The following is a 14,537-nucleotide window of genomic DNA, read 5'->3' as shown; positions in this document are numbered from 1 at the left end:
CTCTTGAGTTCTTCCTTCAGTTCATTGAATTGATTTAGCATTAGTTGCTTCAACTCCTGCACCTTGGTTGAACTCTTAGTTTGTTCCATTGGTTGGTCCATTTTTTCATGTTTCCTAGTATGGCTTGTTTTCTTGAGTTTCTATGTATCTGACTTTTTTGATTATTTTATTCTGGAGCTCATTTTTGCTATTTTACCTAGGTTTTTCCTGTTGGCTAGTTTTGTTCTTTAACCTTTTGTGTTTAGTTCAGCTTATTCTAGGGCTCTAAGTTAGGTTCTCTTTATTTGATTAGTTTTTCACCTCTTGTTTCTCTGTATCTTGCCCTACCTTTATGTAGCCTTTTGTGAGAGTCTCCTAAGATAACAGCAACCCCAGTCTGCTTTTCCCAGTCCAGAGAGGCCCAAGCTTCAGGAGAATGATATGGAGTTTCCTTGAGAATGAGACCCTCCTGTGAGGCCTTTAGATTCTGTGCTTTTCATATATAGGAGTGAGGAGATTTTAACAATCTTGAGAAGCATGTATTGGAGAAACCTGGACAGAATGTCAGCCAGTCATTAAATACTGGAATTCATATCTGGTGGTAAAAGGATGCTTTGTGGTGAAATAATGTCAGGTGGAATGCTTTCCTTAGATCCTGTGTGCAAAGGAGAATGTTAAATAGAGTGAAAGCATGAGAAGCATAGATACAAAATGGCAAGAAAAAATGGAAATATTAGATTTTGAATCAAATGTAGTTTTACAGACATTGTAACAAAGAAGAAAGAAAGGACTGACACTTGTAAAATAATTAAACAACAAAAATTAAAGAATAGTGAGGGCTGATCTTGTGGTCTTAATTGGAATAAAACCCATCAGAATATCCTCAGAGCTATTCATTATCTCTGTTAACAAAAACATTTCTAGGACATTCCACCAGAAACAGGGAGATATCAGAAGTTGTCCTAGTTCCCTGGTCCATGAAATGTATTGGTAACAGATGTGCAGTGTTCTACACTACTGGATCCTATGGACAGACTTACAGAGCTGTATGGTAGATCATTTGACATTGAATAAGATAGGAAAATAATAACTGTATTGTTCAGGTGGATTTTTAATATATATTATATTGTATATTTTATATATGAGAAATATTTTAAATTTGGCTTAATGATTGAGAGGTTGTTGGATATTGATCCCATAATTAATATTTTAATTTGCTAAGATTACTGTATCCTGTAAATGCTGAAGTTCATATATCATGACAGTGTTGGAGTAAAATAAATATGTGTGTGGTTTTTTTAGTCCATTTTGTTTTAAAAACTACTTTATGTTGGATTTCTGTATCTTAATTTCTGGCTTAGAAGTTTATATTGATGCCAATGGTTACACATTACTTGTGAATTTTGTGGAGTATCTCCATTTTAATTTCTAGCACTTTCTTGATTCTAAGGAAACTGTGAGTAGACATGAGCAATCTCACTATCCTCACAGACTTTGTTCTCATGGATATCTCAAGCTCCCAGGGGATACAAGAAATGCAAAGTCTGTTGGTGATGATTAACCTCTAAGTCTTGAGTGGAAATCTTATACCTGTTATTGTCATTGTGACAAATTCATATCTACACTCTCCTTTTGTATTTCTGTATAGGCAATTTATTCCTCATAGACCTTCACTGCACTTCAGTTACTGTCCCCAAATTGATTGAGAATTTCCTGTCAGGCAATACATTGATTTCTTTCCCAGAAATCAGTGCTCAGGTTTTCATGATAATCTTCTTTGCAAGCTCAGAGTTTTCCTTCCTTGTGGCGATGTTCAATGACTGCTATGTAGCCATTTTCCACCTGCTGCACTATGGGCCCAACGTTACCTTGAATCTGTTTACATAGGCAGCTGGTGGCTCCTAGGTGAGTGGGTTAGTCCTTTCCACCATTCACATAGGCAATATGCTCAGGCTTCCCTTCACACAGTCCAATGTTATCTATCAATATTTCTGGGATACACCTCAAATTTTGAGGATCTCACCTTCAGAAATTTGGTTTTCTGTAGCCAGCTGTTAATACTTGTGTTTTCTTAGTATTTTCTGTTTTTGTTTAAGTGCTATACTGATACATTTTCAATGGTGCTTAGGATGCATTCTGTGGAAGCCTATAACAAAGCCTTATTCATCTGTACCCCACAGTTGGTAATTCTCATTTTGTTTGTGATTTCTGTGTTGATTGCTCTCTTAGTTCCCATTGTTAAGAAAATATCAGTTTAAAATTTTTTAATGGCCGTGTTAATGCTGTGGTGCTCCAATTTATGAATCCCATCATCTACAGATTGAGAAACAAGGAGATTAACACTGCTCTAGGGAAAATGTTAAAAAGATATTTTGAGTTCCCAAGAGGAATAATAAAATATTCTAAACAATATTTGAAAGAAGTTTAATTACATTTGTTATAGCTACACAAATTCAAATCTCTCCCTGAAAGTATCTTGTTTTATTATCCATATTTGTGTTTCTTTTGTACCTATGTGATAGTGATATATGTTTCCCTGTTTATCACCTTAAAGATAATATTTCTCTAACTTATGCATTATTCTTTAAAATATATCCAAATTTTCAAAGTGTTGTGGAAAATGTTTAGGATGACTTTGAACAAAAAAAAAAACACAAAGAATTATATCACAGGGATAAGGTCAAGCTTTATGTACTCATGTAATTCAATATGCCTATACAATTGAAAGAATTTCAGGGTACTGGTTACTGCCAACCTGGAAGAGAATATTGAGAAGTTTGGCTAGAGAAAACTAATGTTTAAAACACTTCTTGAGGGGCCCACTTGCAAGTCTCAGGAGCCATACGCCAATACCAAAGACTTGTGGGTCAGTGGCAGAGACAAACTGTGGCAGGACTGAACTGAAGGATTAGACTATTGCAGCAGCTTTAAAACTCTAGGATCATCAGGGAGATTTGATTGTTAGGGCCACCCCCCCTCCCCGACTGCCCAGAAACACGCCCCACATACAGGGCAGACAACACCAACTACACACGCAAGCTTGGTACACCAATTGGGCCCCACAAGACTCACTCCCCCACTCACCAAAAAGGCTAAGCAGGGGAGATCTCGCTTGTGGAGAACAGGTGGCTCGTGGACGCCACCTGCTGGTTAGTTAGAGAAAGTGTACTCCACGAAGCTGTAGATCTGATAAATTAGAGATAAGGAATTCAACTGGTCTACAAACCCTAAAAGAACCCTATCAAGTTCAGCAAATGCCACGAGGCCAAAAACAACAGAAAATTATAAAGCATATGAAAAAAACAGACAATATGGATAACCCAAGCCCAAGCACCCAAATCAAAAGACCAGAAGAGACACACCACCTAGAGCAGCTACTCAAAGAACTAAAGATGAACAATGAGACCATAGTACGGGATATGAAGGAAATCAAGAAGACCCTAGAAGAGCATAAAGAAGACATTGCAAGACTAAATAAAAAAATGGATGATCTTATGGAAATTAAAGAAACTGTTGACCAAATTAAAAAGATTCTGGACACTCATAGTACAAGACTAGAGGAAGTTGAACAACGAATCAGTGACCTGGAAGATGACAAAATGGAAAATGAAAGCATAAAAGAAAGAATGGGGAAAAAAATTGAAAAACTCGAAATGGACCTCAGGGATATGATAGATAATATGAAACGTCCGAATATAAGACTCATTGGTGTCCCAGAAGGGGAAGAAAAAGGGTAAAGGTCTAGGAAGAGTATTCAAAGAAATTGTTGGGGAAAACTTCCCAAATCTTCTAAACAACATAAATACACAAATCATAAATGCTCAGCGAACTCCAAATAGAATAAATCCAAAAAACCCACTCCGAGACATATACTGATCACACTGTCAAACATAGAAGAGAAGGAGCAAGTTCTGAAAGCAGCAAGAGAAAAGCAATTCACCACATACAAAGGAAACAGCATAAGACTAAGTAGTGACTACTCAGCAGCCACCATGGAGGCAAGAAGGCAGTGGCACGATATATTTAAAATTCTGAGTGAGAGGAATTTCCAGCCAAGAATACTTTATCCAGCAAAGCTCTCCTTCAAATTTGAGGGAGAGCTTAAATTTTTCACAGACAAAGAAATGCTGAGAGAATTTGCTAACAAGAGACCTGCCCTACTGGAGATACTAAAGGGAGCCCTACAGACAGAGAAACAAAGACAGGACAGAGAGACTTGGAGAAAGGTTCAGTACTAAAGAGATTCGGTATGGGTACAATAAAGGATATTAATAGAGAGAGGGAAAAATATGGCAAACATAATCCAAAGGATAAGATGGCCGATTCAAGAAATGCCTTCACGGTTTTAACATTGAATGTAAATGGATTAAACTCCCCAATTAAAAGATATAGATTCGCAGAATGGATCAAAAAAAAATGAACCATCAATATGTTGCATACAAGAGACTCATCTTAGACACAGGGACACAAAGAAACTGAAAGTGAAAGGATGGAAAAAAATATTTCATGCAAGCTACAGCCAAAAGAAAGCAGGTGTAGCAATATTAATCTCAGATAAAATAGACTTCAAATGCAGGGATGTTTTGAGAGACAAAGAAGGCCACTACATACTAATAAAAGGGGCAATTCAGCAAGAAGAAATAACAATCGTAAATGTCTATGCATCCAATCAAGGTGCCACAAAATACATGAGAGAAACATTGGCAAAACTAAAGGAAGCAATTGATGTTTCCACAATAATTGTGGGAGACTTCAACACATCACTCTCTCCTATAGATAGATCAACCAGACAGAAGACCAATAAGGAAATTGAAAACCTAAACAATCTGATAAATGAATTAGATTTAACAGACATCTACAGGACATTACATCCCAAATCACCAGGATACACATACTTTTCTAGTGCTCACGGAACTTTCTCCAGAATAGATCATATGCTGGGACATAAAACAAGCCTCAATAAATTTAAAAAGATTGAAATTATTCAAAGCACATTCTCTGACCACAATGGAATACAATTAGAAGTCAATAACCATCAGAGACTTAGAAAATTCACAAATACCTGGAGGTTAAACAACACACTCCTAAACAATCAGTGGGTTAAAGAAGAAATAGCAAGAGAAATTGCTAAATATATAGAGACGAATGAAAATGAGAACACAACATACCAAAACCTATGGGATGCAGCAAAAGCAGTGCTAAGGGGGAAATTTATAGCACTAAACGCATATATTAAAAAGGAAGAAAGAGCCAAAATCAAAGAACTAATGGATCAACTGAAGAAGCTAGAAAATGAACAGCAAACCAATCCTAAACCAAGTACAAGAAAAGAAATAACAAGGATTAAAGCAGAAATAAATGACATAGAGAACAAAAAAACAATAGAAAGGATAAATATCACCAAAAGTTGGTTCTTTGAGAAGATCAACAAGATTGACAAGCCGCTAGCTAGACTGACAAAATCAAAAAGAGAGAAGACCCATATAAACAAAAAAATGAATGAAAAAGGTAACATAACTGCAGATCCTGAAGAAATTAAAAAAAGTATAAGAGGATATTATGAACAACTGTATGGCAACAAACTGGATAATGTAGAAGAAATGGACAATTTCCTGGAAACATATGAACAACCTAGCCTGACCAGAGAAGAAATAGAAGACCTCAACCAACCCATCACAAGCAAAGAGATCCAATCAGTCATCAAAAATCTTCCCACAAATAAATGCCCAGGGCCAGATGGCTTCACAGGGGAATTCTACCAAACTTTCCAGAAAGAACTGACACCAATCTTACTCAAACTCTTTCAAAACATTGAAAAAAATGGAACACTACCTAACTCATTTTATGAAGCTAACATCAATCTAATACCCAAACCAGGCAAAGATGCTACAAAAAAGGAAAACTACCGGCCAATCTCCCTAATGAATATAGATGCAAAAATCCTCAACAAAATACTTGCAAATCGAATCCAAAGACACATTAAAAAAATCATACACCATGACCAAGTGGGGTTCATTCCAGGCATGCAAGGATGGTTCAACATAAGAAAAACAATCAATGTATTACAACACATTAAAAACTCGAAAGGGAAAAATCAATTGATCATCTCAATAGATGCTGAAAAAGCATTTGACAAAATCCAACATCCCTTTTTGATAAAAACACTTCAAAAGGTAGGAATTGAAGGAAACTTCCTCAACATGATAAAGAGCATATATGAAAAACCCACAGCCAGCATAGTACTCAATGGTGAGAGACTGAAAGCCTTCCCTCTAAGATCAGGAACAAGACAAGGATGCCCGCTGTCACCACTGTTATTCAACATTGTGCTGGAAGTGCTAGCCAGGGCAATCCGGCAAGACAAAGAAATAAAAGGCATCCAAATTGGAAAAGAAGAAGTAAAACTGTCATTGTTTGCAGATGATATGATCTTATATCTAGAAAACCCTGAGAAATCGACGATACACCTACTAGAGCTAATAAACAAATTTAGCAAAGTAGCAGGATACAAGATTAATGCACATAAGTCAGTAATGTTTCTATATGCTAGAAATGAACAAACTGAAGAGACACTCAAGAAAAAGATACCATTTTCAATAGCAACTAAAAAAATCAAGTACCTAGGAATAAACTTAACCAAAGATGTAAAAGACCTATACAAAGAAAACTACATAACTCTACTAAAAGAAATAGAAGGGGACCTTAAAAGATGGAAAAATATTCCATGTTCATGGATAGGAAGGCTAAATGTCATTAAGATGTCAATTCTACCCAAACTCATCTACAGATTCAATGCAATCCCAATCAAAATTCCAACAACCTACTTTGCAAACTTGGAAAAGCTAGTTATCAAATTTATTTGGAAAGGGAAGATGCCTCGAATTGCTAAAGACACTCTAAAAAAGAAAAACGAAGTGGGAGGACTTACACTCCCTGACTTTGAAGCTTATTATAAAGTCACAGTTGCCAAAACAGCATGGTACTGGCACAAAGATAGACATATAGATCAATGGAATCGAATTGAGAATTCAGAGATAGACCCTCAGATCTATGGCCGACTGATCTTTGATAAGGCCCCCAAAGTCACCGAACTGAGCCATAATGGTCTTTTCAACAAATGGGGCTGGGAGAGTTGGATATCCATATCCAAAAGAATGAAAGAGGACCCCTACCTCACCCCCTACACAAAAATTAACTCAAATGGACCAAAGATCTCAATATAAAAGAAAGTACCATAAAACTCCTAGAAGATAATGTAGGAAAACATCTTCAAGACCTTGTATTAGGAGGCCACTTCCTAGACTTTACACCCAAAGCACAAGCAACAAAAGAGAAATAGATAAATGGGAACTCCTCAAGCTTAGAAGTTTCTGCACCTCAAAGGAATTTCTCAAAAAGGTAAAGAGGCAGCCAACTCAATGGGAAAAAATTTTTGGAAACCATGTATCTGACAAAAGACTGATATCTTGTATATGCAAGAAATCCTACAACTCAATGACAATAGTACAGACAGCCCAATTATAAAATGGGCAAAAGATATGAAAAGACAGTTCTCTGAAGAGGAAATACAAATGGCCAAGAAACACATGAAAAAATGTTCAGCTTCACTAGCTATTAGAGAGATGCAAATTAAGACCACAATGAGATACCATCTACACCGGTTAGAATGGCTGCCATTAAACAAACAGGAAACTACAAATGCTGGAGGGGATGTGGAGAAATTGGAACTCTTATTCATTGTTGGTGGGACTGTATAATGGTTCAGCCACTCTGGAAGTCAGTCTGGCAGTTCCTTAGAAAACTAGATATAGAGCTACCATTCGATCCAGCGATTGCACTTCTCGGTATATACCCGGAAGATCGGAAAGCAGTGACACGAACAGATATCTGCACGCCAATGTTCATAGCAGCATTATTCACAATTGCCAAGAGATGGAAACAACCCAAATGTCCTTCAACAGATGAGTGGATAAATAAAATGTGGTATATACACACGATGGAATACTACGCGGCAGTAAGAAGGAACGATCTGGTGAAACATATGACAACATGGATGAACCTTGAAGACATAATGCTGAGCGAAATAAGCCACGCACAAAAAGAGAAATATTATATGCTACCACTAATGTGAACTTTGAAAAATGTAAAACAAATGGTTTATAATGTAGAATGTAGGGGAACTAGCAGTAGAGAGCAATTAAGGAAGGGGGATCAATAATCCAAGAAGAACAGATAAGCTATTTAATGTTCTGGGGATGCCCAGAAATGACTATGGTCTGTTAATTTCTGATGGATGTAGTAGGAACAAGTTCACTGAAATGTTGCTATATTATGTAACTTTCTTGGGGTAAAGTAGGAACATGTTGGAAGTTAAGCAGTTATCTTAGGTTAGTTGTCTTTTTCTTACTCCCTTGTTATGGTCTCTTTGAAATGTTCTTTTATTGTATGTTTGTTTTCTTTTTAACTTTTTTTTTTCATACAGTTGATTTAAAAAAGAAGGGAAAGTTAAAAAAAAAAAAGAAAAAAAGACAAACAAGGAAAAAAAAAAAAAAAGATGTAGTGCCCCCTTGAGGAGCCTGTGGAGAATGCAGGGGTATTTGCCTACCCCACCTCCATGGTTGCTAACATGACCACAGACATTGGGGACTGGTGGTTTGATGGGTTGAGCCCTCTACCATAAGTTTTACCCTTGGGAAGACGGTTGCTGCAAAGGAGAGGCTAGGCCTCCCTGTATTTGTGCCTAAGAGTCTCCTCCTGAATGCCTCTTTGTTGCTCAGATGTGGCCCTCTCTCTCTGGCTAAGCCAACTTGAAAGGTAAAATCACTGCCCTCCCCCCTACGTGGGATCAGACACCCAGGGAAGTGAATCTCCCTGGCAACGTGGAATATGACTCCCGGGGAGGAATGTAGACCCGGCATCGTGGGATGGAGAACATCTTCTTGACCAAAAGGGGGATGTGAAAGGAAATGAAATAAGCTTCAGTGGCAGAGAGATTCCAAAACGAGCCAAGAGATCACTCTGGTGGGCACTCTTACGCACACTTTAGACAACCTTTTTTAGGTTCTAAAGAATTGGGGTAGCTGGTGGTGGATACCTGAAACTATTAAACTACAACCCAGAACCCATGAATCTCGAAGACAGTTGTATAAAAATGTAGCTTATGAGGGGTGACAGTGGGATTGGGAAAGCCATAAGGACCAAACTCCACTTTGTCTAGTTTATGGATGGATGTGTAGAAAAGTAGGGGAAGCAAACAAACAGACAAAGGTACCCAGTGTTCTTTTTTACTTCAATTGCTCTTTTTCACTCTAGTTATTATTCTTGTTATTTTTGTGTGTGTGCTAATGAAGGTGTCAGGGATTGATTTAGGTGATGAATGTACAACTATGTAATGGTACTGTAAACAATCGAAAGTACAATTTGTTTTGTATGACTGCGTGGTATGTGAATATATCTCAATAAAATGATGATTAAAAAAAAAAACACTTCTTGCATTCACTCTGATAAAGTGTACGGGGTTTAGGAATAAAGCTATAAGAAACAGAGATCTCAGAAATGGAGGACACAATAAAGATTAAGCACTGAGAACTCTGCTAATGTTGGAAATCTTGAAGAGTTTCTAACTACATTGAAAATATGTATTGCCTTCATTGCTTACATTGTATAGAAGCTTTAGTCTTTCCATGTGCTATGGATGAAAAATATCTGTCATGCTTAATTTATTCAAGCTTTCCGTACCATGAAGAACAAGTGGTTATAAAGTGGAGTGAAATATAACAGTGATTGGTAATGGATTTTTCATGCAGAACACCAGATATTGCTTATGCTATGCAATGCAGTTTTCCCACCAAATAAGATTCAGAAATTCATCCTCTGCAGATAAAAATTAATTACCATTCTGATTCTCAAATGCTGAACCAGCATTTTGATTAATAAAGAATATATTAATATTTCAATACCTCACAATTTAATAACATGAAGGTTATCATTCAATTTTAAAATCCATATCTAGGAGAAGTTCAGCCTTAAGGAATGTCACCTCATTTAACTTCATTCTTCAACATGCAAAAGGTACAATGTACCCACCCAGGTCATTATGGCTCAGTATATTTTATTCAACATGGAAGCAAGTGTTTCATCAATAGCACATTCCTTATATCATCCAAAATTAAAAATCCCAGTTACAGCCTGAAATGTGTTCATATTTCCCCAAAGACTGAAAAACAGCATATATTATATTTCAATAATTGAGGACTGCATAGTGCAGCTTTTAAAATGATTTTTTCCTAACTGTGTTATCTTTACAGTTGATTCTTGGGAAAAGAAATCACAGCTAATTTTATATTCAAGTAGCACTCTTACTAAGGGTGTGAGCTGTATTGCTGGTACTTTGCCTCTGTTATTATGCCCTTATTTGCTACATATCTTGATTTATATTTAGATTTATACTTGTACATACAATTACATTCCAAGATATTCTCCATGTATTTAAATATATTTATCCACTGGTTTCTTATCCTTAGGGGTTTTCAAAATCTAACACTGTATGATTTCTTCCTTTTTATTTTCTTTGTACACTTTCATCTTGAATTTTATGTATTTTTTTACATTTTACATTGGTATTTCTGAGTTTGTATTTCTGTTAATGTGCTGGCCTGATAGGTGCTATTATAGTCTTGAAATACCTTTTCGTGAGGAATTTATCATAAAGATTAAAAAGCTAATCACAAATTTGTTTTCTACCTCAGGTGAGGATGACAATTTTTGTCTATATATTCAACATTTATATTTGAGTTCTATATGATAAGTTCCTCAAATCTTTTAAAGCACTTTCTGTTTATATTAGTACTCTATCTCTATTTAATCTATTTATGTTTTATCCTTAGCAAAACACATATTCTGAATAAATTAACCAGAGATTTTAAAATGTTCCCACTGTCCCCTTAATATTTTCAGTATATTTTCTGATTTAATAATATTTGTGTTCTTTCCTATTCAAAATCTGCAGTTCCTCCAGTCCTGAGTAGTCCATCAACATATGTGAAAAATTGAGAATAAGACATTTGATAGCCATTTAGCATCTCTATTCCTAAGAGTTCCTTGGCCTCTGAGTTTTCTTTCCTTATCTGTGCATGTGGAGCTGGCAGGGGTCCTTCTATGCCATAAGGCAAGACTCTTCCTGTCAGATTCAATCCACAAATGTTGCCCTTTTATATTTCAGTTGAGAAACACACTCAAATATATTTAAGGCTGATATAGCTTGTAGAAGAAAGTGAAAGGAAAATTAAAACTAGATATTCTGATTAGAGTGATAGTGAAAATACAACACATAAAATTGTCAAACAGAAATAAAGCTGCGCATAGGTAAAATTTTAAAACTGTAACTTCTTAAACCAGGAAAGGTGGAAGATCTAAATAGACGGACCCTCATTTCCAAATCAAGCAAGTAGGATAAAATGAAGAATGTGTTCCTCCAGTAAGTGAAGGAAGAAAAAAAACAAAGTAAATGGAAGAAAAGAGTAGAAATCAATGAAAACCATTTGCAAAAACAAGAGGAAGAAGTGGAAAAATAAGATGTGCTTCAAAACAACCAAATTGATTAACACCTACATAGATTTATTAGTAATGTAAGAGGATATAAACATGTTACTAACAACAGGAATGAAATATGGGTCAATTACAATTACACAAACTACAGCTAATAAAATATTCTCTCAAAATTCAGTATTACTTAAACAACTAACAAAATTAGTTGCTAAACATAAAATTTGAGGTAAGTGAGAATTATAATTCTAGACTATTTCCCTTCTCCGTGTAAGCATGACACTTTCCCCACATTTAAAACTTTCTCCATTGTATTGCTAGTGATATTAATATATGTGATTTATTGTCCTCTCAAAATATGAAATATGTCATATTTGTAGGATTTGCAACACTCTTTGAAACAATATAGTCCTGAAAAACAATGCATGCTGTTACAAAATCAGTCACAGTTAAGAGAACAATTCCAAGTGCTAAATAGATCAATGGATTTAAAATTCAAAATAATATGTAAAGTGCATTAATATGATTCCATGTTCCAAATTTAAGAAATCACAACTGGTTTAGTTTTGGTGTAGTGTAATAGAAAAATATTAATGATTATCTGAACATACTAATAAAACACTATCTAATAGTTAGGGTTCTCCAAAGAAACAGAGTGAACACGATATTCATATACATATATACATATACATGTGTATGTATATATAGGTTAGTATGTACATATGTTTACATACGTATGCAAATATTATGAGATTTAGTATAGGATTTTGCCCATGTGGCCATGGTGGTTCCTAAGTGCTACTTACATAGGACAGGCTACAAGTTGGATAGTCTGATAAACATGAAGCTCTGTTACCCAGGAGTAGAAGGTTGCGTGAAGTAATAATAGAAGTAACTTCTTATAACTGCTAAAATCCTTGGTTCTCAGGCCTTCATCTGATTGAGTGAGGAGACTTCTCTCATTGCTGAAGGTAATCTCTCTTTTGTTGGTTGTAGGTGAAATCAGTCTTCAGGCAGTGAACTCATTCATGCATTAAATCTATGAAACACACTCACAGTAAAAATCCACTGTTAAAAGTCCACTGCTTCTTAGCTAATCTAGCCAATTTGAAAGGTGCATTAACTAATCACCTACTCCACTTTTAAATCACATATCTGTATAAGGCCATATTTTCTTCGTATTTTTCAACCAAAATATTGCTTGAAGAAGCATTTGGAAATTCTATCTCCCAGGAAACCAGTATTAAAAGATTTTCAAATATGTGGAACAAGGCTTTTCTTCTCAGTAATAATATTCTGTGTTCAGGAGTGAAATTACTCATAAGACATGTTCTTACATCAATATTTAAGCAATTTATTATTTTAATATGTTATAGTATTTCTCAAATATCAGTTCTAATTTCAATATTTTTTAAATGCAAAAGATTCCTAAAGTAAAAACATAGGTTATGTAAATTGTTTTAAATTATGTTCTTCAGTTCAAGGAATCTAAGGAAATATACTTTTGTACATATTTTTGTGTCATTATCTTCTTTTAAGTGCTATGTGCCCATGAAAATAAAATTACTATGTCTTTATTAAATGCCTGGCCATCATTTTCTTCTTACTCATCAATGTTGGCAAATCTATACAAGTCATCTCTTTATTTGGATATAGTATGAATAATCCTTACCATATCAGGAACAGCATACAGCTTCTATCAATTTGAGCAGTTCTTTATAATGTTGCTTTCTGCCCACTGTAGATGAACAAATGTTGAAAACAAGGAACAGTGATGAAGAGTAGATAAAGATCTGTAGCTCTGCAAATATGTTGTAGAGGATTTCCAGCTCCTGTAAAGGTAGAATTTTTTTTACTGAGTAAAGGGGGATTTCTGCTTCCACAGATTGCACTTATTTCTACTCAACCCTTTCCCTAAAAAATTTACTAACAATGTTGACATCCAGTAGACTTCTACATTTTAATTTCAATTTTTTAAGATGTATGCACATATCATACAGTCATCAAAAGTGTGAAATCAATTCCTCACACTATCATATAGTTGTGCATTTATAACCACTATCAGTTTTTGAACATTTTTGTTACTCCAAAAAAATTAAACTAAAATAAATGCAAAATACCTCCCAAAATATCTCATTGTTCCCATCCTCCCTTAATGTTCATTGAATTTTTGTCCCATTTTTCTACTCATCTGTTCATACAATGGATAAAGGGAGTGTGAGCTACAAGGTTTTCACAATCACAAAGTCAATCCATTTAAGCTATATAGTTATACAATCATCTTCATGAACAAAGGCTACTGGGTTGCACTTCAACAGTTTCAGGTATTTCTTTCTACCTATTCCAACACACTAAAAACTAAAAAAGGATACCTAGAAAATTAATAAAAATAACTTCAAGAATGACCTCTAGACTCCACTTGAAATCTCTCAGCCACTGAAATTTATTTTGTTTCATTTCTCTTCTCCCTTTTCATCCAAGAATATTTTCTCAATCCCACAATACTGGGTCCAGGCTCATCCTCAGAAGTAATGTCTCATGTTTCCAGGGATAACTTCACCCTTGGGAGTCATGACCCACATAGAGGGTAGGGCATTGAGTTTAGTTGTAGAGTTGGCTTACAGAGAGAGACCAAATCTAAGCAACAGAAAAATTTCTCTGGGGGTGACCCTTATGCATAATGATAATTAAGCTGAGCATCTCATTTGCAGTAAAAAGTTTCACAAGAGCCAGCCTCAGTAGCTATTAGGGACATGCAAATAAAACCATAATAATATATCATTTCATACCCTCTAGTATGGCTAGTATTAAAGAATGGTATATTGTTGTGGTTTGATTTGAATTTCCCTAATAGCTAGTGATGTAGATTATCTCTTTATGTGATTTTTAGCTATTTGTATATTCTCTTTGGAGAAATGTCTATTCAAGACTTTTGCCCATTTTTAAATTGGGTTGTTTGCTTTTTATGTTGAGTTGTAGGATTTATTTATGTATTCTGGATATTAAGCCCCTTT

The 14,537-nt window shown here is 35.3% G+C and overlaps 1 protein-coding gene across 1 annotated transcript in view; it reads right to left on the bottom strand.

Annotated features, from left to right (window-relative positions):
* Positions 1-14,537, bottom strand: part of LOC119520745 (heterogeneous nuclear ribonucleoprotein D-like) — a 36,684-nt gene that overhangs the window by 12,830 nt on the left and 9,317 nt on the right. The window contains exon 2 of the mRNA XM_037818700.1: positions 10,595-10,664. Coding sequence (XP_037674628.1) covers positions 10,595-10,664 — 70 coding nt within the window. The remainder of the gene's footprint in view (positions 1-10,594; positions 10,665-14,537) is intronic.

This window comes from Choloepus didactylus, chromosome 26, assembly GCF_015220235.1.
Source record: "Choloepus didactylus isolate mChoDid1 chromosome 26, mChoDid1.pri, whole genome shotgun sequence".
NCBI lineage: Eukaryota > Metazoa > Chordata > Mammalia > Pilosa > Megalonychidae > Choloepus > Choloepus didactylus.
This window is presented reverse-complemented; position numbering and strand designations above follow the sequence as displayed.